At 42.3% G+C, this 23,707-nt stretch overlaps 1 protein-coding gene across 4 annotated transcripts in view; it reads right to left on the reverse strand.

Moving 5' to 3' along the window:
* The window catches only part of arap2 (ArfGAP with RhoGAP domain, ankyrin repeat and PH domain 2), a 171,445-nt gene that overhangs the window by 135,964 nt on the left and 11,774 nt on the right, over positions 1 to 23,707 (reverse strand). For all 4 annotated transcript variants that reach the window (XM_084924105.1, XM_084924106.1, XM_084924103.1 and 1 more), the window contains exons 4-8: positions 17,839 to 17,915; positions 17,455 to 17,519; positions 15,261 to 15,626; positions 14,419 to 14,488; positions 5,408 to 5,528 (exon numbers count right to left, since the gene is read on the reverse strand). In XM_084924105.1, the coding sequence (XP_084780231.1) occupies positions 5,408 to 5,528; positions 14,419 to 14,488; positions 15,261 to 15,626; positions 17,455 to 17,519; positions 17,839 to 17,915 (699 nt within the window). The remainder of the gene's footprint in view (positions 1 to 5,407; positions 5,529 to 14,418; positions 14,489 to 15,260; positions 15,627 to 17,454; positions 17,520 to 17,838; positions 17,916 to 23,707) is intronic.

The following is a 23,707-nucleotide window of genomic DNA, read 5'->3' on the forward strand; positions in this document are numbered from 1 at the left end:
GCATTTGTCTGCAACCCCTCCGCACATCTCCAACATTCCCCCTTTCTGTCCTGTCTGTTTTCCATCATTCCTCACCGCGTCTCTTCCTGCCGCACTTTCTTCTCCCCCACCGCTGCCACCGCTCTGTGCATCACTCCTTCCCTCCCTCCTTTTTTCTCCCCCTACCTGCCTTCCTTCCTCCTTCCATCTTTCCTCTCTCAAGCTGACAGTACCTAAGGGAAGGGGCCACCTGCGGACCAAGTGGGGAATCAGCCGACAGCTGTGTGCACACTCTCTCCGGTGGCCTTCAATTATTCACTCACTTCTCACTCCTCCTTTTCCCTCTCTCCATCTTCACTCTGCCCTTTTCATCGCTCCCTGCCGTCTCCGCCTTTACTTCTCTGTTCCTTTTTTTTTTTAAATATCAAGATTGCATGTCTGCTTCTTGCACTATCCACTCCTGCCACTTCCTCGCCTAATCCCTTTCTTCCCCTTGTTGCTCTTCTTCCCTCTTCTTCTATGCCTTTTGGATGCCTTTAACCACTCTCGCACACTCCTCTGACCATCACTCCATCATTTTCTCACCGCTCTCGCCCCCCACCTGCATCGGCCCAGCAGCTCCTTAACTCCACTTCACTAACCAACTCCTTCTCTTTCCCTCTGTCTGCTCGTGTCTCCTTCTTTTTCATGTGTTTCCCCAAAGATTGATGACTCTCCGCCACAAGGCGAGTGGGCCTGTTTAAAGATGCATGAGGTGATGAGGCCAAGTTTTATCCTCCTTTCTCCCTCTCTCTCATTTCTCCTCACAGACTCGTCTCTTGATGGCAGGCGCCACCTTCGCGAGAGCCATCCGACTGTTCCCAAGCAGTCAGAGGCCACCTCCAAATCAGACAGCCCTCTCCCCTTCCCAGCTCTTGTCAAGACGACTGAGCGTGACGTATGACGATCAGACAGCCTGATAAATGATGCCATCGAGGACCCGCGACTCATAAACGGACCAAAGAAAAGAAAAGAAAAAAAGCTGGCAGTCATCGATATGATGATGCGCTGAATCAACAGAGAGGGGAGGGGGTGTCGTTCACCCTTGGTCCTCAGAGTGGGGGGAAAAGATGAAAAAAGTTTTTGAAGGGCAAGTTGTTGTTTTTTTATGAGCTAGAGGTGAAGCAAAAACAATAAAATCCTGAATGAAAAGACTCGATGCAAATCTTTGCTCGGTGGAAGCTACAAAGCAGCCAGCACTATTCATATCTCGTATATGCATAGTGTAAAATCTCCTGTTTGAGCTTCCATATATTTCACTTTAGTTCTCAAACATTTGTGCATCTGTGCACAATATAACTGAAATCCTTTGTTACCAAAATGGGATGATGTAACATAACTGATGGGCCACAACCTCAAAGAGTAACGAGGAAGCTCTCCCTAAGACAAGACGCTAAGAAGATCTCCAGCTAGCTAGCTAGCTAGCTAGCCGGTACACACTTTAAGTGTCATGCATACACACTTTTAGTCCTTTGTGGCGTGTTGTGTGGCTAATTTCGCTAAGGTCAACTGACTGGGGAACAGAGAGTGAAGCTGTATTCTTCTAGAAGCCGACCAATTTATCGGCAGGGCAATGTTATTGGTCAATATTTGCCAATCTCTCGATATCTGCCTTTATAACAGCCCATAGATGTAATCTTAAAAAGTCAGACCCTTCCACCATGAGCCTAGATGTTTCATAATTTGTCCACCACAACTGGCAACAACTGTTTGAAAGGCCACAAACACAACAAGCGGCTGATCAGATACATATATACAACCATTTTCGCTGTATTTAACTTATCAAATATTCTGGCAACACAGTAGAGCAGCAGTTAGCATTGAAGCCTCACAGCAAGAAAGTCCTTGGCTTGAATCTACCATCTACCCAGGGAGTTTGCATATTTTCCCCACGTTTGTTTGGTTCTGTGAAGGTGATAATGAAACACTAATACTTCACTTTATTTTTGCTCAGCTTTGCTGAAAATGCACCCATACATCAAACAAAAAACAGTACTGGCCAAAATCAGCCTTCTTGTCTGTTCCTGTCGGTTTCCTTAATGACTTTTCTCCATGGCAGTAGCTGATGGTTACCTCTTTTTGTTACATCAGGTCTTCACTGGCTAATATTCAAAGGTTATTCTTCAAAATGAACATTTCTTTGTTTCCTCTGGTACATTTTGGAGAATGAGGATAAACCTAAATAAAATGAAGAAACACAAAACAGCATCATCAACTTTGGCAATTTTGCATCTAAATCAAGCTACATTTGCATCCCTACACAATCTTTTTCTCTTTAGCTGCTGAACGGGAAAACCGCACACTGCAAGACAAAAAAAACCCAATTAGCTGAAAGAGGCTAAAACGCTTAGTTGAGACAGTAAAACATTTTACAAAAGTGTTTGGTGCTAATTAATTCCATACAAGCACTGATTAGTACGGCTTTGAGTGCTGAGACTTCACAAATGACGCTCTTCTCGACAAGAATGGTGTCAAGTACAAACACTTTGGGAACCATCGAAAGGTTTTAGCTTTTCAAAAGTCCTCCCAACCTGTCGTGTTTTCTAAAGGAATGACCTTCTTCGCTTATTATCTGCACGTACGCCTCACAATGATTTGTATGCATTTTGGTTAAAGAGCAAATAACAGGAGATGTTCATTTCTGTCCCATTAAGTCCCTTTATCGTCTTCAGCTGACATTTTACATGGATCCACACGAATGCTGGGTGTTTTTACAATTTCTGCTCAGACTTAAAATGAAATGCTTCTTTACATAAATAATTATCCATTAAACGTTTCAATACGGGTTTCCATTAATGAATAACTGTATGTAGTACTTGTTATTCCTATGCCTTGGTCACCATTAAACTGACAGAATACCAGAGTAAAAGTCAGATTTTGTGCAAGGCCTGATGCTTAATGTCTGCTCCAGTATTATGCTGCCATTAAAAGACCAGTAGAGCTCTTCAAGAACAATAAGGTGATCCTCAATAATAACTATTAGCAAGTCAAATATTGAGGTTTCTATTCTTGGCTCAGATGTCAGCGTGTCACAAACCCGCGCTGAGGTCTCGGTGACCCGGTCGATTAAGATCTTTCAGCTCTACCTGCTCTCACGTATTTACACTGTACCACTCAATGCCATAACCACGCAGAGCTTGATTTCTGCAATCTAACTTATTCCCATGAATCAAAGGGCAGCCAGCATCTGACCCCAGAAACAGACCCTCATTTAGTGAATGAGCTGTCTGACCTACGCTGCCTAATAGACTGCCATCAAGCAGGCAGGAGGTGAGGAGCAGAAAGTGTCTCCTTCCCCTCTCATTAAGGCCGACACAGACAAAGCTTCCACCTCAAAGACGATAAGCGGAGACAACTCATGCGGCGTTTTGTGTGTGACAGTAAGATGAAGAGTAGAGGGAGGAAAGATGTTATTTAAGCAGAATTCCTGCAATACTGACCTCCTTAATAACCACATGCACACTCATCGGCAGATCATAATTTTCATTTATTCAGCTGGACAGAAAATAACACTTTTTCAAGCGTAATGGTAGCTCAATCAAACCAAGTCCCAATCCCCAAAGATTGGTTTACGTCAGTGACAGAAGACATCAGCTGATTTCCTTCTAAAGTGGTGTTTAGACGGAGACAGGAGACTCCACATCCAAGCAGTCACTCCTGCTATAGTTCTAGTAGCTGTATTGTAACGTAAAGTCTCCACAGTCGGGTACAAGCGAGCGCGAAACACTCGTCACCCTCTGATGATAACATTTCCATCACTTGAAGCACTGAAGCACAACTGCAGAAGACTCGCTAACATGGAAACTTTAACACACTTATAAGCAATCAAATAGAAAATCTCAAAAAAGGTGCCAATAATAAAACTGCTTTTTTTTCTCCAAGCCACCTTGCAACCCGCTGCAGGTCCTATATATATCTATATATCAATATCTGTTGTCACAGATGGCACGCAACATCTTTTGCACTTAAAGTTCAGCTACAATGCTGACATTTTCCCTCTCTGCAGCCCAGTGATCACGAGTTGTAAACATGGCCCTAATCAGCCTACACATACTAACACTAAGTATAAATTTAGAGCAGAATCCCCTTCAGTAATTTTGCTTCCTCATTCACCAGCCGTTCTGCTACAGTAAACTCAAGCGGCGCTGATATATTGGCCAATTTTACTATTTTTCTCAATATATGTGAATTAGCAAAAAGGCCAATAAATGAAAGTTTAGGAAGTTTAGAAATTAAATATCCAAAGGAGAAAGTTCGTCCACCAGGGGCGCTCTGCAGCTTCCCAGTTGGCTACACGTGTTTGGAACACCAGAAACACGACAGCTGAACTGAGCAGACTCAGTTTAAATGAGTAAGTAAAGAACTCAATATAACAAATGTTACACAAATCAATTTGTCTCCAGCAATATATGAATTGTAAATCACTAAATATTGATCTTGGTCTCCAAAATTATGCACTTGCAAGTTCCCAGTCAGAATTTTCAACTAGAACACCCCCTCAGGTTGGATTTCCAAGCTGGAAAGTCAAGGCAGTCCCACCAATCCCGACTTCACAATCCAATCCAGTGCACACATACACAACTGTCAAACTTGCAGTTTGTACAGCCACTGTTATGTATTTGTGACTTGCTAAATAAGATGTATCCAGAGCACTGACTGTGCTCTGTCCATGAAGAGGCAGCAGTGATGTTTTTAAGCACAAGAAACAAAAACCAAGCACTGTGCTGCTTTTCTAGTGACACATGAATGGCTCTACGTTGCTAAGGAGCAAAACAAATCCCATTTTTTCTTGCTTTTCCAATTTTACCACTGGAAAAAGCTCACCTCGGGAGTGGTGTCACTCCCAGTCCCAACATCCGACTTGCGAGTCAACTGGAACGCAGCATTAATCTTCATGCTAGGCGAGGCTAAACGCCACATCGCTGTACCTAACTCACAGACATTAAATGGATCTTGATCCTTTCATATCTGTCTTCAAAGACTGAAAATAAATGTATACAACCGTTTCTTTACACAGGGGTGCTTTGCAAAAGGATTCACAGTCATACAAATGAGCCTAATAAAACTGAAAATGAGTATGAGGAGAAAGAAACTGCAGAGAGAGAGAGAGCGTGTTAGAGAAGGAAGAGAGAGAAAATAGAGGAAAAAGGAGGTGAGACAGAAGATTGTCACGGAGGCATTCAGATATTCAGATGGCGAGGTAGGAGAAGAAAGAGAAAAACAGGAAGGGAGGGGGGAGAGGCGGGGAAACAGGGGCGAGCGAGGGAGGAAAAACAAGGCTAGACGGGGAATCAGCCGGTCAGAGTGACAAACAGAAAGAACGGCACGTGTGGCTCATAGCTGAATGCAAAACCACAGAACAAAGAGGAAAAGGAAGTACTTGTTGTACCTTCTCTCTCAGCTCGGAAAATGAAGGTCCGCAGGGAGGTGACTACCTCAAACTTGTTGTCGCCCAGTCCTCGCACCTGCCTGATAGCGCTGGCCAGAATCATCCCTTTGGAGTACATCTCCTAAACAGAGGAGAACACACACACAGCGAATAAACACAAGCAGACACACGCCGCTTCACACATGTTAATAATGTTATTCAACTGCTGCTTCTTCCTATTATCTGCATCTGTAGGCCCACAGTTATTATTTTCTGGCACATTGTTTGTATCAATAGACGTGAAATCCTGAGTCGTATTACTCTCTGTTAGGACCGCATTCAATTTCAAACAGCACTAACAGACGTCCTCATGAAACCACAGAAACATCTTATCAATAGGCCGTCAGATTTATCTGCAGAAATGAAGCAACCCTGTTCCGTGTCCAGCAATAACTTTGATAAATCGCACAAATGCTCTCGGACAAGGAGCGCGTGAATCGCGCTGCTCCGAGAGCCGGGACGAATTTGCCTCGATGCGACCTCCGACCTCGAATTGGAAACTGGAAATGTGCAGAATTTCAAAAGCAGGAAACGATGCCCAAACGAAAAAAAGTGAACTGCGCTACGTTAAAGAACGCGAGCGCACGCGGCGAGACGTCACCTGGGAGTTCGTGAAACAAATCTGCGAGCTGAAAACAAACTTTTAAATTTATAAAGAGACGTGCACACGTGTACTGGGGATTCAGCACAGGAAGTGAGTGGGTAAAGCGGGACTTGGTTGTGTGCTTTGTTTCATTACCCCCCCTCCTCCCCAGCAGCTCTAGTGGAGGCATCCAAATAAGGAGGATGTTGCACTGGAGGCTTCGTGACCCTCTTTACAGTCTCCCTCGACAATGGCAATTACAGTACTGGGTCATCATGAATGGGAAACGAGACAGAATGGACAAAAAAGGAGAAAAAACCTCCAAACTTAATATTATAACTACTGAAGAATCAAGGACAGACGGCATCACTATCAGTATTCAGAACCTGATGTGAGAATATAACACAGAAATGTCCAACAACATCTCAGACTATAACGTTCCTGCAATAGAGGGAAGTGGGGGGAGGGGGGCAGCACATTATGCTTTTGTAGTGGCATGAAAAATGACATGGCTGTTAAAAAAAAAAAAAGCAGGGGGGGGGACCGACACGAGAATGCATTATTCATGCTGATAATGTCATTATCATTGCAAAATAAGGAGGAAAAAAACACAGAAACAACAAATGACTTCATATGACTGTTTTTTTCGTTTTCCTGTTTTCTTGACCTGAATTTTGATTCCTGCGTATAAACTGTAACAGTTTGTGTCTGCCGCGCACAACACCGTGCTTCTATCCCACAGTCACATGCAGAGTGTGCCGAGTAAGCGAAGGAAGAAAGGATGGATGGATGAAAGAGGGAAGAGGGTGTGGGGAAGACAAAATGAGAAATAAAAAAAAAGGATGTGAACTTTTGACTCCCTCTTGTCATTATTAATTAAACCAGTGACCTTGCCATCCACAAAAACCTATTTCTAGAGACCATGCAGCCAAAAATATACCAGCCGGCACAGTCAGTTAAGGAGAGCAGGGCTGAGTGGGAGGGATGGATGGATGGTGGAAAAAAAAAAAAAAAAAAAGAGATAAATTAGGTTTGGGTGAAAGGCCAAGGAGAGAAGTAAGGGAAAGAAAATGGTAAGAGCGTTGTGTGATACAATCAGAAAAAAGAGGTAAGGAGGGGAAGGGAAAAAAACAGAGGGGAAGGGATAAATCCATGATCAGAAAGAAAAAGAAACAGAAGAGGGAGGACAAAGAGAGGAGAGGAGGCGCGTGGGAAAAAGAGAGACATCATGTAGAAATGAAGACGCCTAAGAGGGTCAAGAAGGGGTCCTTCTCATATTAAAGCAGGATGTTAACAATGGCAAGAAGTGGCTCAACCTAATTACCGACAGGCAGCCGTGTGCGTTCCTCTCCCCGGGAGTTTCACACCAATATCTCCCTCTTTCTCTCTCTAAATTTAGCCAGAAGTTAAAGGAAGGTGAGGAAAGGAGAAAGTAAGAGCGCGCGTGGATGAATTAGCTCGGCGGCTGCGCACGGATAATTATACCCCGGCATGGGTTAATTAATTGTTTTAATTCCAGTTTTGGGGTCACGCAGGAGAGACTTGTTTAATTGCGAGTTGTGCATCTGTAAATACTCTCCCAGCAGAGTCAGCGGAGACGTGCGATGTGACGGGAAGCGGCGGTCGGCGTTGAGATGACGCCATGCGCCGGAGCGGCAGCTGCCCGCCCGCATGCACGTGAAGGTTTTTGAGGCTGATCTCGAGGGGACTGGCTGCCAAGGAAGCAATGAGGCCTAACTATCTCTCTTTCTCCAATAGCCGACACACCTGACTCACCTCCGTCTGCCAAAAGATCTCCTCCACACTCACCTCCCCTCCCTATGACCTCTCCCCACTCCAACTTCAGCTGCTCATTCTTAGCCATACAAACCCTAGGGAAGGCCTCTCATTTGGTCCTCCATAGGGTTTGTCACCCCATGTCATTTTGCAGGGCGGTGTCGGTACTACCTCTCCTTTTTTGTGCGTGGAACTGCCTATCCTGCATGGATAACTCTCTGTTCTTTTCAAAAACAACCTGGTAAACTTCAGGAAACAATTAAGGCAGAGCAATGGAGCTAAAGCCTACAATAATAGAGGCGCCGTGTGGAGAGAAGAAAAAGAAAAGAAAAGAAAAAAAACAGGGAGGAGGGTTAAAAAAAAAAAAAGAAAAGAAAAAGGATGGAGGAGGTTTTACCACCAGCATGGAGTTAAGGTTCTGGTATCTCAAACGCTCAGATTTTCAGTGGAGGCATGAGGACACCAACTGGCTGGAGGGAAAAATTGCACCTCCCGGGAAAAGCATCCACGATCAGCTGCCTGCAGTATTTAGAAGTCGATGGCGTCTGTGTTTTCTGGTTTTTAAACATGTAAAAACCAAATGATTTATACCTAACTGTGAACAGTGAAGTTGTGAGATCATTCATGTCTCTCATATCTGTTGTCTGAGGATCAGACCAGAATAGAAGATTTAGACTTTAAAGTCCTAATGGAGTCGAATTATAATCCTCATTTTTAACCAAAGTCTGGTTCCCTTCCAAGTGTTAGTTTAGAGGTTACGCTGTTTTTCCCTCCCCTCCCTCTCTCGGGGAAAGCAGAACTGACTGTGAATAGAAACAGCAAACACTAATACCACCGTCTCCCTACTGCTGACAGACAGAATCCGTTTAACAGTATTTATTTCAGGCTGTGTTTTTGTCCATTTGATGGATTTAAGTCGCTCGGCGTCCTCCATCACCCACCGCTGAGCAAAATATCAGGCTGTTTATTTGCCAAATGCTTCCCTACGTTAGCGAGTGGCATCGGCTAATCACCAACTTTGTCTGACATGTGGTGCCGGGCAGGATGTGTACACTGGGGTTTGGATTTTTTTTTTCCTTAGAGCTCACTGTCTGCTGAGACTAAAAAACAAAACTAGTGAGAAAAATGAATCAGAACGCTTATTTTGCAGATCATAAAATAAAAACATGAAGCTGACAGATGATTAAAAAAAACTTGAAAGATCTGAGGAAATCTAGAAATGTAGGTAATAGATCGCTTTCACTATAAACATGTTAAAACATAAAAGCCATTAATGGGAGCAGCTAAAGGTATGTTAATAATTACTGAACTTGACTGCATTAGGGCACTTGATCAGGGTCCTGGGAGTCAAAATAAAAGCCATTTTAAGGATGTATACACACACACACACACACACACACACACACACACACACACACACACACACACACACACACACACAGTGAAAAAAGGAAACACTCAGCATCAGAGCAGGCATCTTAGGATGATACTGGAGATAGTAAGTAGAGAAGCTTTCAGGCTTGCAAGGGAGCTTTTCCACATCAGACTGACTAACATGCAGACAGACAGACAGACACACTGAAAGACTGATCCCCTGTCCTAAAACCTCATCTCCCCTTTGGCCTTCTATCCAGCTTCATCCCCCACCCCAGCCTCTCATCTCTTCATCCCTCGCAGCCATCCTCCTCCACTTCCTCCTCTCACTACCCCGAAGCCAGGCTTTGGACTGTCTTCATGCACGCACACACACACGACACCAATATAGGGACCCCGGAGACTACATCTCAGGCCCGCAGCTTTCTCCCAAGTCAATCCCACTGTTGACGAAATCAGGCGAAAGGCGTGATTGATCAGACAGATTGGATACAATGCTGCACAGAGAGAGAAGTGAGACTGCGGATCTCGCTACTCTCCCACGCCACCTCCGTTACCCCTATGATGACATCATCGTGGCCAGAGACCTTCAAGTTGCGACTGCGATTAAGTGTGATTAGTTCTGTCTGGTGCTGACAGATCCCAGGGGGGTTTTCAGCTACAAAAAAAAAGAGATTTTTGGGTGTTGGAAAGTTTGGCAAAGAGAACAAGCATGGGAATGTTTTAGCGTGTAGGCATTTTTGTTTTTGTGTACGAGTGCTAGAGACGGAACGTGATAAAGAAAGAAAAACATACTCATATCAGTATTGACTCGATCTAAGAGTCCAAAATGAAGCTCAGCGCAGACTGGAGAAGTCTGTTTTTTGCTTGTGTCTTTTAAGATATGACTCAAAAGGGCAAACCGTTTTCATTTAAACTAAAGAAAGAAGATTTGTCTGATGGCCTCATCAGGTCAAAATTTTATAATAAACTTCGACTCACACACTTACTAATGCAATAAAAAAATATTTTTTGTTTCATTAGCCAATGCTCCAGGTTTAAATCTTTTATAGACATTATCATTTGCTAAGGCTTCAGAGACACAGGCCTAAAGACTTATCAGCAAAAACTGTATAGTCTCCAACCAGTTAGCAAGGGGCTGCTTGTGATGGCTAGGTCAGATTGATCCCAAAAGAATAAAATAAATAAACCTCCTTGCTTTGGTAATATTGTGAGTAGAATGTGAAAAAAATATGACAAACTGTGAAGTGAGATCGTTTAAAGTAAAAGTTGTGTTCTACTGCTTCAGTCAACATTACTTTGAAAGTGAATTATCTCTGTGTCCAGTTTGTTTCACACTTCTCAGTTTCACTGTCACTTGGCTAGTGGTTAGTGTGTGTTTGCAAAGAAGTCAGGCTCCTCCACGTAACCGATGAGCAACTGCTGCAGCCGCAAAGTTTTCCGCCTTTTGAGCAATTTCACTGAGCACCAAGTATTCATTCACCAACTCGTAGGGAAATACACATTTTTTCCCCCCCATACAACCGGTAGTTGCCAGAGTATTGTCAAATGGCATCTAGGCTTGCGTGACACAGGCCTGGAGACCAGTGAGATACTTGGTCAGTTAGCAGTGTAGCTTTGTAGCATTAGCTGCAATTAACCACCAGAAAATACTAGTAGTATTCAAACACTTTTTACTGCTCATGAAGGACATGTTTAATTCATAATAGAAAGAATTTAATGTTTTAGCTTGTTTAATTAGCATAATCTCACATAATCTAGTCAATATTTGATTAGCACGGTAAACATGTTAGCACTGTTAGCATCACTAAGCTACTGACTATATACTGTATATTAAGTTTTACCTAATTAGACACAATTTCACTGACTAATATGAGCCTAAAAATTCAATGTAAACCAAGTCTAGCTTAACTTTATTTCTTGCTTTAACTTTTTAATGTTTATAGGTTAATTTAGCCTGCAAATTATCTCTAACTGGTGCCTAGCATGCTTAAATCGCTTTCCTTTGAAAACAGTTCCCAAAATTGCTTGTTTTTGTTCTTGTATTTACTCTTGCCTCAGATCTCTCTGACTGGCATAATCTTGTAATGAGTACAACTCCTCTGAGATGAGCTGTGAACCCCCACATCAGGAAGACAACAAAAAGGTTATGTAGCTTGAGGAGTACAGCATTTTTTTTTTGTAGTCACAAGAATACACGTCTCAGCACAGCGAGGGAAAGAAAGCCACCAACTCATAGTTCAGTTTGTGACATAAACCAGTGCTGAGAGACTTCCTTTTAATGTTCTTCTACCCCCGCGCTAACCCTCTGGAGGTGGCAGTGGGTGGCATGCTGGGTGGTGCAGGGCCTCGCTGGCCGCACAAAGCAAGGATGACAGAGACATTGTACTCAACCTTTCCATTCACCCAAAACATGATGAAGTCCTCTACTGTCTCACAGGGGAGAGTCACACTGGCAGGACTTTAGAAGTCTTTTTATACTTTTAAAAGTCTAAACAACAATGCTCGCTCACACACACACACACACACACACACACATTAAAGCAAACTTTCATCTTTCCAGAGACTGTCATCTCTGCACCGACAGTGACACAGAGTATAAAGTGCTGACTCGTTGGCCTCCCTGCCGATTCCCGCCCTGCTGTTGATGGAGCGTGTCCTGATAAATAAAGCGACATATGCATTGGAATGGGAAAACGAGGGGAAAAAGAGAGAGAGAGGCAAAGGGAGCGAGAAAGCATGGAGAGCTATAATTAGTAAGTGATTAACGAGCAGGCATCAGACAGGTCCCACATCATTGATTGTGATGTTGTGCAATGCTGCTGCAGCGAAAACAAGTTGGCCCTAGGAGGGGGATATGGGGTCACTGCTCAAACACACATCCACACACACGCAGTAAATGTGCCTGTTCCTACTGCAAAACACATCCAGTGGTCATTAGTGAGAGCATAATGGCAAAGCACATTATGTCAGACTTGAAACTAAAAGACTTGCATAATAAAAAGTTTGACTGTGCTAAATTCCACATACTCTAACCATGTATCCAACAACTCCTTCTATACATGATTTAATGTTTGCCTTTCCCATCAAGCTCCACTATCAGTCAGCTCCCAGGTTCCCAAACTGATGTGTGTGTTTAATCATATCCAATGTACTGCAACAAAAAATTTCTGAATGCAGAAAATATTTAATCTCAATAACAGTTTCCTGACTGTGGTACAAGCGAGCATGTAGATTTTGCATAGAGATTTGGGAGGATGTTATACTTTGATAGCTAACTGTTTTAGCTTTATGTAGGAATACTTCCCTTTTTTAAGTTCACACTTAGTTCGGGAAATCACTTCTCAGATTAATAAAAAGTTGGCTCACAACTTCACACAGCACCGCTGCAGACAGACAGGCATACGGCCCCTCCCTCCACTAGCAGCTGAACACATGAACAGCAGTGGATATTCAGAAAACTAAACAACATTTTATGATGAATTTGGAAGTCACTAAAGCTCCCATTTTAACAACTTTAAAGCAGCTATCATAAATATTGATCTAGTAAACAAACACATTAATGTTAGCTGTTAAATTATTAGCTATTACTCAAAGCCAACATTAACTGTCAACTAAATTAGCATTATAAGTTAGCAGCTATGGCTAATAATAAAACAATATTTTTGTGGAATTTGTCTTGAATTTTTTGTGTCATTTATTTCCCTTATGACATCAAAAACAGCATACAACATACTGAGTATCAGTATCGAGCTTAAAATTCTAGCATTGTTACAAAATTCAAGTCAAGCTTATTTGAAGCATTGCAGATCAGCTCATTTCAATGCATTTCCACATCACCCAATACGCTTCTATGTGTATTTGAAACTTCAATACAGAGCATGGCATTTAAGCTTCTCTAGCTTGCTTACAGTTGCTGGATGTCTGAAAGCCGCTTTGCAACCCCTCGAATGAAAAAACTGATACTGTTTTTATGTTTTAAATACATTTGTTGTTTTCTCTTCTGATTTATCCTCTAGACCAGAGGTAGGCAATCGAGTTTCCCAAGGGGACACATGAGAAACTGGGACTGTTGTGGAGGGCCGCATCAATAAGCTTTGAAGGAGTTAAAATTAATATTGCGCATAACTAAGTTCAGCTCATTGATGCGGCCCTTCACAACCCGTGCTTTAGACTTTTCAAGATTGTATTGAGTGACTGAGGACACATCAAGGTTACACACCCCAACTATCAACACAAAGTAAGAAAGTTATATGTGGAATAATAAATGGGTTTCAGTTGATTAGATTCCAATTTGGAACTAACGTGATTTCAGCACTACTATAATTAAGCTTCTCTCAAACTCAAAATTGTTTTAACCATTACCATCTATAGCTTGGTCATATTTCCACATTTTGTTTAGCTCTTTACTTAATCTAAATTCAGACATGTCTTACTTTGAAAATCTCTTTGTATTTCCTAAAAAAGGTAAGATGGAAATGGGTCTGACATAGATATGAGACATCGCTACCCACTGACAAGCCTAGTTACCTCACAGATGTAGCATAACGGCGACAATAAATACGGTCTTCAGTCTGCCAGTTCACAGAACTTGTATCATTTAGAAATTATTGGAGGTTGATGGAAAAATTGTTTGATTCACTGTTGCATTTTATCAAAACTATTAAATGATTCAGCATTCAGTCAATGTTTTAAGTGACTGAATGCTGAAGAAAAACAGTGCTTGCATGTATGTCGGCAGCCTCTGTAGTATCTTTTACAACTCTCACCCAACCCTGACGCAGTTCTCTCTTCGTCTGAAGATGAGTTAGGCAATACTAAGCGAAATTTAAGATGTAGGGAGAATAAAACGAAAGAGAGAGAGAAGAGAAAGGGACAGAGAAATGCTGAGGAAGGCTTTCCCTCTCCATCTTTCTTTCCCAGAGAACTGGTCAGGTGCCAACATCAATGTACTTTACTGTATGGCTGGGTGGGCACAGAGAGTGCTGGCCCGTCATGCGTGGTGTAATGTCGCTCTGTCCTTGCCCCCATTCTTTACTCTGCCAAGCTAATAATGATGACAATGAGAAGGCGGAGAGAACGAAGGGAACACTTAGGAACTTGGCTCAGCTGCTCGCAGCACAGAGGAATGAAGCAAACTTTGCCAGTGTGACAGTGGAGGATGTGTCAGCAGGACACAAGGAAGAGAAAAGTTTGGCAAAGCAAGACGTTTAAGGCCGTATTTCCCCCCATTACCTACCTTGTCGTTGTTGTAGTAGGTCAAACTCTCACCATCAAATCTCACCCACCTCCTCTGAAAAACACATTTTCTGCACACAAAAAAAGAGAAGCGGAAATGTGTTTGATACACTCACAAAGTAATTAACCAAAAAAAGAAATCAAGCGAAATCCCCAAATCTCAGGACAGCAAGTCAGTGATCCGCTCTGTGCAGGTACTCATATTTCATCAAGAGTGTCATTGTTTCATTAATGTCAAGAGTTGTTTCAACAGCTGTCAATTAGCATAATCAAAACAAATGGCCACTTCCAGTTTGAATATTCAACAGCCCAAGGGCAGTTTGCCAAAGTTATGCTAATCAGGTGAAGAAGGAGAATATAAAAATGAAGCAAATGACTGATAGCTGTGGCTTCAAGCAACAGTGGAACGTGTAGCACCGAGGGAGACACGGGGAAAAGAAAATGTAGTTTTTGACAGGAAAGCTGAACGAACTGAAATAAGACATATTGTGCATCTCAATGCTACGAGGTTATCTCCCATCTTCTTTTTCCTTTCCTTTCGATAGTGCCCTGCATTAAAGATAGATCTGCTTCTGTATCCAATACCATTTATCAGTTTTAAGCAATCATCCGAGATTGAAGACACACGGGGAAGCAGAGAGTGCAAAATTTATTAGAGAACAGTTTTCTGGCCTTTTGAGATGCATGTTGGGTTTCAGAGGTGTAAAAAACAGTATATACACTAAACCTGCACTGATCTTAAGAGGATATAAATATCCTCCAGGCAGAGTGGAGCTGCAGAAAAATTGACCTTCATGCATGTAGAGCTACCTCTAAATACTAGTATGAAGCAGTGTAACCTACCCTTGAGGTGACAGCTTGTCCAGCCAACCCACTTTGAGCACCTGCCGTTTGGGGACTCCATAGAAGCATGCATATGGAGAAATATCAGGCAGTCCACTTTTCTCTGCAGCCCCCACAGAGTCTGCAGCTTGTGAGTAGAGGTCACAATTCACCATGATCAAGGATTTATTATTAGAGCCGGAGGCAGCTGGACCGACAGCAGCAGCGGGGTCAGGGGTCTTGGAAAAACTTTGGTCCACACATGCCTGCGGCAAAACGGCAGCACACTCGTCCACTGTGGAGTAGTCGTCCCCGTAAGGGTCTGGAATAGCTGGAGCTGGTGGAGACATTTTTTCTTTGGACTCTTTCTTCAGTGGTGTCTTTTTTCTGCACAGAGGACATCAATAGTTAGATGGCATTAGCAGTTAATCAGGAATTACCTTGTGTATGCATCACATGTTAAGAGAAAATTGCTGCTTTGCTAAAAGAACCCAATTGTGCTTATTTCCAGGTTTCAGTTCAGTTCAGTTTTATTTATGGTCAAATCACAATGACACCTGCCTCAAGGTGCTTTATATTTTATGGTAAAGACTCTACAATAATACAAAGAAAAGTCCAACAATCAGATAACTGTCTGTGAGCAAGCACATGGCGACCGTGGGAAGGAAAAACTCTCCTTTAACATGATGAAACCTCCAGCAGAACCAGGCTTAGGAATGGGCGGCCATCCGCGATGAATGGTTGCCTCTATTAGAGCAGCGGTCCCCAACCTTTTTTGCGCCACGGACCGGTTTATGCCCGACAATATTTTCATGGACCGGCCTTTAAGGTGTTGTGGATAAATACAACAAAATAAAACTAGTACCGGTACCAAAAAAAAGAAGATTTATTCATAACACACGTGAAAAGACCAAGGAAAACCGAGTAAACGATAAAAACGATAACAAAATAACGCTGAAAACCGATAAAAACCCTGAAAACTATACATTTCACACCTGAGCCTCAACTCTCGCGGCTCGGTACCAAACGACTCACGGACCGGTACCGGTCTGAGGTCCGGGGGTTGGGGACCGCTGTATTAGAGTAGCTTTGCATGATCTACAGCTTAAAATAATTTTTAATTATATTATTCTGAGGCCTTGGTGCAGCCATTGTTCAGCTACTTTTTGTTCAGCCTTCACTTTCTCCTGATTGGCTCATCTACTAAAAACAAGTTTGGAATAGAGGGTGGGCGGGGCTTCTTTACTCTGCGAACAATGTGACTGACATGACATTTTTGGAATACCCTCATTTCATTGACATCAAAAATGTTGTTTTGAAGCAGATTTTGACAGGAATTACTAACTTGTTAATTATTTGCTTATGTCATTCAGCTAACTGATTCTTATACTGTTTGAATCAGCATAAGAAACAGAAAAAAACCATACAGCACAAAAGTAAGCTAGGCTAATTGCCTCCTGAAGTATTTATATTTATCTATGTAGACTGTACAAGTTCCTCGGTTCTGTCGTCGCTAAAGAGACGGCTGCCTTCACTTACACACAATCAAGTAGTGAGCAGTTTCATGTGGGAACTGTTTCCTTTCTATTGAACCGACCGTATCACTGGGCAGAGGGAAGCGTGCACTGAAGTGTGACAAGAGGCACGTGTTTCTAGCAGGAGTACTGGAATAATGGTGTTCTCCGGAACTGAGCTGCAAAGTTAGCTAGGCTGCATGCTTCGTTTGCTTGGTGGATGTAGCTTGGCTATAAAGAAAACAGTTCCTACATGAAATTGCTTTCTGTAAACACTGCTGCAGTAAAACCTGGGAGGGGCACTTTCACCAGCACAAGGCAAGTGCAATCTAGTTTCATTACATTCAGGAGAAGAGACAGATCTCTGCAGCCAATACCTGCAAACTTAAGGCAGCCTAAATAGGATGGCAGCAAGAAGGAAAAGAAGAAGAAGAAAATTGATATTTCGGTGATCTGCCTCTTTAAGAAGGCCTATTCTCACAAATCTGAGGAAGGATATATATATTTAATATTTCTAGTGTAGCTAATCACAATAGTTATTTTTTCTCATGCAAAGTGGCCACATACTGTTATCAACACTTTACATGCCATTATACAACAAAATCTGCAGTGTATGAATCCCAGTCTTCATTCAAATATCTGGATTTCTTTGTGTGTATATCCAGAGTGGGCTAGAGCAGCATTACGTGAGCATACTATACCTCTGTTTCCTCCGTTTTATCTTGTCCTTTAAACCCTTGTGGGTCCCTTCTTTAGCACCTTGGTCCTAGAGAACACAGCAGAGATTAGCATCAGATGAAAAGGAGGTGTCCATCTTTCAGTCAGACACAGTTATTGTCTCGGTGCACTAAACTATGTTAACTTTAGCAGCGAGGTGACATTTCTATTAACCTCAGGGGGCAAGCTGAAACGAGCACATTTTACACTCTGTGTGTCTACAGTGACAGCATTAACACTGAGAGGGAAGTTGAGTGTGCGGACTGCAGCCGAAACACCGAAGATAGTGTCGAAGATCTGAGAAATGTCTGTTCCTCTTTGGCGAGCTGCTACTCACTGTCCAGTAGTGGGAGTGTACGCTGTCTTACCGGAGCACTTTTGGGGGTGTTGAACAGGAATATTTCACCGTAGGGAGCAATGGGCGTCAGGGTTCTTTGAAGTGGAGCTAAAAAGGACACAGAGACAACACGATGGTGGTTTGTCACGGCACTGACACTTGCAAAACACAGTGTGAAAGCCTAAACGTGGTGCTTGAAAGTAGAAAGCTTAACTGGATTGTTCCAGTTCAATTTTTAATCACTCAGATGTTATAGTGTCCTTTGATTAGACTAACTCACTGATCTGAGCAAACGTGTCAACGATTGATCCGCGCAAGCAAATACACCAATTAAATTTCGCTTCAGCATGCCTGTGTTTCTGCCTCGGCCCTCATCCCAACACACAAAATGAAAGTGCGGTCCTCGCTGCCAAGACATTTCTCTGTCTGGGCTCCTGCAGGGACCGTGGTTGGTGGAAGCGAAGATGAAGAAGAAAAGCGTAGAGACTCCGGCCAGACGCTATTAGTCTGGAGACCCCGGGCCACCCTGCGTGGGCCGCTGCCTGTCACTGTGAAAAATGACACCGCCCTCTCCTGAGGATTGTGAGGGCCAGAAGATGCCGCCACAGGGCTGGACACACACACAGACACGGGTGGAGGAGCAGATATGCGCGCTGACAGTGGCGTACAAAGATCGAAACACCCTCGGACATGTAAAGACGCCTCGAGACAAACACAGACATTAAAAGGATCTACAGCCATATATACGTAGACACTCGCACTCCTACGGACATGAATGTACTACTTTTGAAATCCTTACAGACACACACTTCCAAACAATGCAGCCCATTACCGAAGTACACAGAGGGCACGGTAAGCTTTATGAAGAGGTCAATTTACTTGATGACAGAATCCACTCCAACAAAGTCTCCCTCTCCACAGAGAGGCTTGGTGCGCAGATAGCGACCATCAATCATCATCCATCAGCCGACCTTCAGGCCACTCATGGGTCTCTCAGAGGGCCGTCAGATGCCGCTGTATTCAATTCCTGTCTGATTCCCTCTACTCTTCCCTCGCTGGATCGGTTGCCAGCTTCTGCATTTGTTTCTCTGCTTCTTTATCTGCTCATGAGCAGACTGTCAAGTCGCAATCTGGGAAACCACTTAGATGCAACCAGCAGCTTGGTGTTAGCGTGGAGATTATTTTGTTTCTCCTGTCTTTACGTTGGAGAGTTATGGGTTACTTTGTTATTACTTGTTTGTGACACCTCATTGCTGAGCAGGTAGGACACGGAACTGAAACTGCATGAATTCAAATTAGTCACCAAACAGTTTATTTCGTGCACTGCTTCCCTAAAGTTAGCAGAAACGGTCAACTCTACAGCACTGCTTTACTAGCTAACATTTAAAATTATTTTTTTTTACTGTAAAAGTTTCTAAATCTGTACAAGAAAAGATTCATTTACAAAGTAATCTACAATAAGATTAACTAGAGAGGCCTTTGTTTAGTGCGTTTAGAAAATGTTAGCATGCTAACAAGCTAACATTATTAGCTAACCTTATTAGCTAGAGTTACTTCAGCTGTTCAACTGCGTGCTAAACAGCTAACTACAGTGAAGCAAGGTGATTAACACTACTTTGAAGGTGGGAATCTAGTGTTGCGCTGTACTAGGGCTGCTCAATTAATCGAATTTTAATCTCGATTACGATCTGGGCTTTCAACGATCATTAAAAATGACTGAGACGATTATTAGCCCCTCCCTCGTGCTTTACTCTCGCGCTGCTCCGTGTGACAAATCGAGCGCACCTCTCTGCATTTCGAACACGTGTCACAACAATTAAGAGGACCCGAGGGAAGCTCGGAAAGCTAAGCAGAAGTTATTTGGAGAGGAGAGTGACTGCTGTTGGTTGAAAAGAGAGGTAAAAAAAACTTCAGTGGTGTGGAAACATTATGGGTTGGCGGAGTCAGACGTGGATCAAGTAGACATAGTGTGTAAACTTTGCTACAGTGTCGTAGCTGCACCACAGAGCAACACTGCAAAGTTCACTAAACATAGATGTTTACATTTTTCATTTATTTTTTATATTGCAAACATTTGCACTGTTATCAGTATTTGCACACTATTTTATATTATTTTTTGACAATCTTTAAAGTCATTATTCAATACATTGTTATTGTTAAATAAATATCGTCAAATAATCGAGATCTCAATTTCAGTGAAAATAATCGTGATTATCATTTTTGCCATAATCGAGCAGCCCTACGCTGTACCATATCATATCATTCACAATAATACCAATGTAAATTTAAATAACATAGCAATATTTTTGCGATGCATTTATATTGTATTTACATTACGTAGTGTGGGCATTTATGAGAAAAGTGTGGGTGTGTCTGAGAACGAGAGTCGTGTGTCTGCCTCTTCAAAATATGAAAGAAAACCGCTTTTGCTTTGAAACAACTAACACGTTTCACCACTTGAGGTAAAGACACACAGTCGAGTAAATCCGGGCTGTGAAGGAGGAGATACTGGTGATGCAGCTGCTGATGTGCGACCCAAATGTAATCCAATCACATAACCTTGCTAGCTGCACGCCATATGACAGAAAGCGCAAATGGGCTTTAAGCAGCTGGTCAAAAAACTCGACCCAAGGCTCAACATCCCAGGCAGAAAACATATTTATGTTTCATTATGTGAAAATGTTGTGCAGCTGCTAATGAATTACTATGCCAACTTACTTTAGATATTCTTACACTAAATTAAAAATCTGCCTAGGCTGCTTTTGTGCTTATGTCTAACTTATGCTGGGTCATTACCACTGTACTATAACGTTGCTGCTGTTGGCACCTTGTTTCAATAGGTTTAAAACGTCAAATTAAGAAGTGTGCCATCATTGACAGGAGCTTGATGGAAAAGGATGAAAAATCTCCTTTATTTACTTACACTTAGAAGTATATACCACTGTTATTCTGAGTTTTCTTGAACTATAAGCTTGAGGCTATATCACCCATGTTCACTCGAGGGTTTACAGAGAATGGTCCAAAATAGAGAAAGTATCTAGTGCCTTGTTAGGGGAAGGTAAGTTAAGAACAGTCAGACTGCTTCAAGCCAACAGAAAGGCAACAGTAACTTAAACTCCTGAGTATTGCTGCTGATTGGAGGGTACCCATCTTCCGATGGCTGTTTCCAGTAGCATTACACGCTATGTCTCAAAGTCCAAATCATCTCTTGAGAGTGACCATCACTCAATCAGTGAGTGGAGGCCATTTGAGAACAGCCAGTTCTCAATCCAATAGAGCACCTTTGGGATGTGGTGGAACGGGATATTCCCATCATGGATGTGTAGCTGACAAATCTGTGGCAACTGTGTGACACTATCATGGTAGCATGAACCAAAATCTCAGAGAAATGTTTCTAGCACCCTGTTGAGTCTGTGCCACAAAGCAGGTTCTGGAGGCAAATGGATGCATATACATGTCCAGCACTTATTACAGTAGTGCATCAATGTGGCCACTGTTTCAGTACAGGGTATTAACCTTTGTAGTTTTGGTTGTTTGTCTAGCAGGTCAGCTGTTTCCCTGTTTGACTTGTTATAAATGACAAATACACATAAATAATACAGGTTTTCTGGATGAATTAAAAATACACATTCTTAAATTATATATTTAGGAAAAAGTACAAAAAAGTACATGGAAATTCTCATATTAAATTTATGGAAAAAACTCCTAAATTTAATTTAAAGTAAAACGCAATAATACTAGTTTTACTTTGATGAAATGTGGCTTCCACTTGCTGAAACTGAGAAATTTTGGCTTTTTTAAATGCATATTTTAATTTTGGGAATCAGCTTGTAAACTACATGATTCATTTCCTCTTCTGCTGCAGTGCAAGATGGTTTAACTGTGTTTATAAGTAAAGATTTTAATTTAAAGGACACAGAATTTTGCAGGTGTCACAACGTAGCTTTTAATTACACTTCAAGACATTGTTCTCATTTACGGTTGAACACACAGAAACTGCAGTCTTCATATTGCGAGTCAGCAGGTTCACACTGTGACAGCCCAATCTCACAGTTTTGTACAAAGGAAAATTCATACACTCTTCTGTTAGTGCCACAAATCCCAAACACGGATTCTCAGTAAACAGGAACTTTTCATCCTCTGCGAAAAGCTGGCGTGTCTTATCCCACCCCCAGAGTTTGGCCTCGTTCCCTCCCTCCCCCCCCCCTCCCAGCCTTAAGAAGTGGTTTACAGACCGCCGCTCATCCTCTGAGACCTCTGCTAGACAGCCTAGTGTTTACCAGGATTTCTGCAGGCTGGAGTGTGGCGTTATGTATTTAACAAATTCTGTATGATTCTTTATCTTTCAGCAAGCAAAGCCTAATGTACTGATCCTCCAAGAGCACGCTCTCACATTTGGTCTGCCTGATACAACTGATGCAGTTTGTGCAGAGTGTTTTTGGAAACCTTCAGTGCAACAATGGTTTCACACTTGGAGAGCCCCTCTCTACTTAGAATAACAATTTGACTTTTGACACTCTCTGCTCTGATGCTGTTGTCCCACCATCACACTGGTGAGCAATCCTGTGGTGTAAACTTAAGTCACAGCCTGCAAGTTAATTTCCTTGAACAAGCCTTTAATGAGATCAAACCCAGCTGACTGTCGTCCTCAAGCTGATTCAGTACAGCTCAAAGGAGGCTGCATGATGAATAACTTGATAGCTGACTTAGAAATAGCAGCTAGTGTGTGCACATACTCATCTTCATTTTACACATCAAGCTTTCTTGTGTGCATTTTTTTAATCGTCAGCATCTCTGAGTTACATAAAAATGTGATAGATTTCCATTCATGCATTACACCAGTTGTACATCAGCAAATTAGCATTTAAACTGCATCACGGTAAGCATGCTAACTGTTCGAAGCAGATGTGATTTTATCTGCAGCATCAGTGTATTATAAGCGTGCTTTTATCTGCTATCGTCTGATGAGTACAGTTAGTCGTGTTTACGTCTGGTCAAGCTACTGCATTATGCTTTTAATCTGATAAGGGCGATTGCTTTGGTTTGTCTGCGCGACCAGAGCATTACCAACACGGCGACGGTCACCAGCATCGCTAATCTAATGTGAAGGTAAATAAAGCAAAAAAAAACTCTCGGCATCACTGAATCAACACAGATCCCAATGAAAACTCAGAGGATATGTGTTAGTCTGCTTCTTTCTTGCCAATTTGCTCGGAAAACAAACTTAAAGTACCGTTTTACACAAAGACAGAGTGCCTCAGTAGTTTTCTATAGTTACGCATGAACCACACAGCTTCTAGTTTTCCTGAATTTTGTTCTTTGTACTTCTACCTGCCCAACTGAAGAACACCTGTCAGCTCAGCCATCAGAGCCACGCAGTGCTTCCTTTTTTCTTCTATTTTTTTGCCAGCACAGAATAACTCACGCCTACTCGCCACAATACAAACTCAGCACTTCAAGTAATCACTTCAAATGAAAAGCCCTCGCATCCAAGTGAATGTGTGTGCCAACTTTAAAGAAGTTCCATCAAGGCGTTCAAGAGATATATACACTGAAGCGAAGGCGATGAAAACACAAAAAGACGACTAAACGGAGTTGTCTTTGTACCATAAGACACTGAGGATTATTTATTTATCAATCACCATCAAAATGAAACAAGTGCAGTAGTTTGACACCAAGGTTATTAAAGTGAGCTAAAACTAATTCAAGTGTTGAAACAAAAAATAATAATAAAAAAGTGTAAAGAGTAAAAAGAGTACGTCCTTAGTTTTAGTATTTGGTCAACACAGCAAGATCAACACATGATTTCTGCTGTGACATTCAGATGGTAGTATCAGAATTTGGCGTAAACAACATAAAAGCATGAATCCATCCTGCCTTGTATCGGCAGCTCAGGCAGC

Source organism: Perissodus microlepis, chromosome 3 (genome assembly GCF_051167445.1).
Source record: "Perissodus microlepis isolate ML-2025 ecotype Zambia chromosome 3, ASM5116744v1, whole genome shotgun sequence".
Classification (NCBI taxonomy): Eukaryota; Metazoa; Chordata; class Actinopteri; order Cichliformes; family Cichlidae; genus Perissodus; species Perissodus microlepis.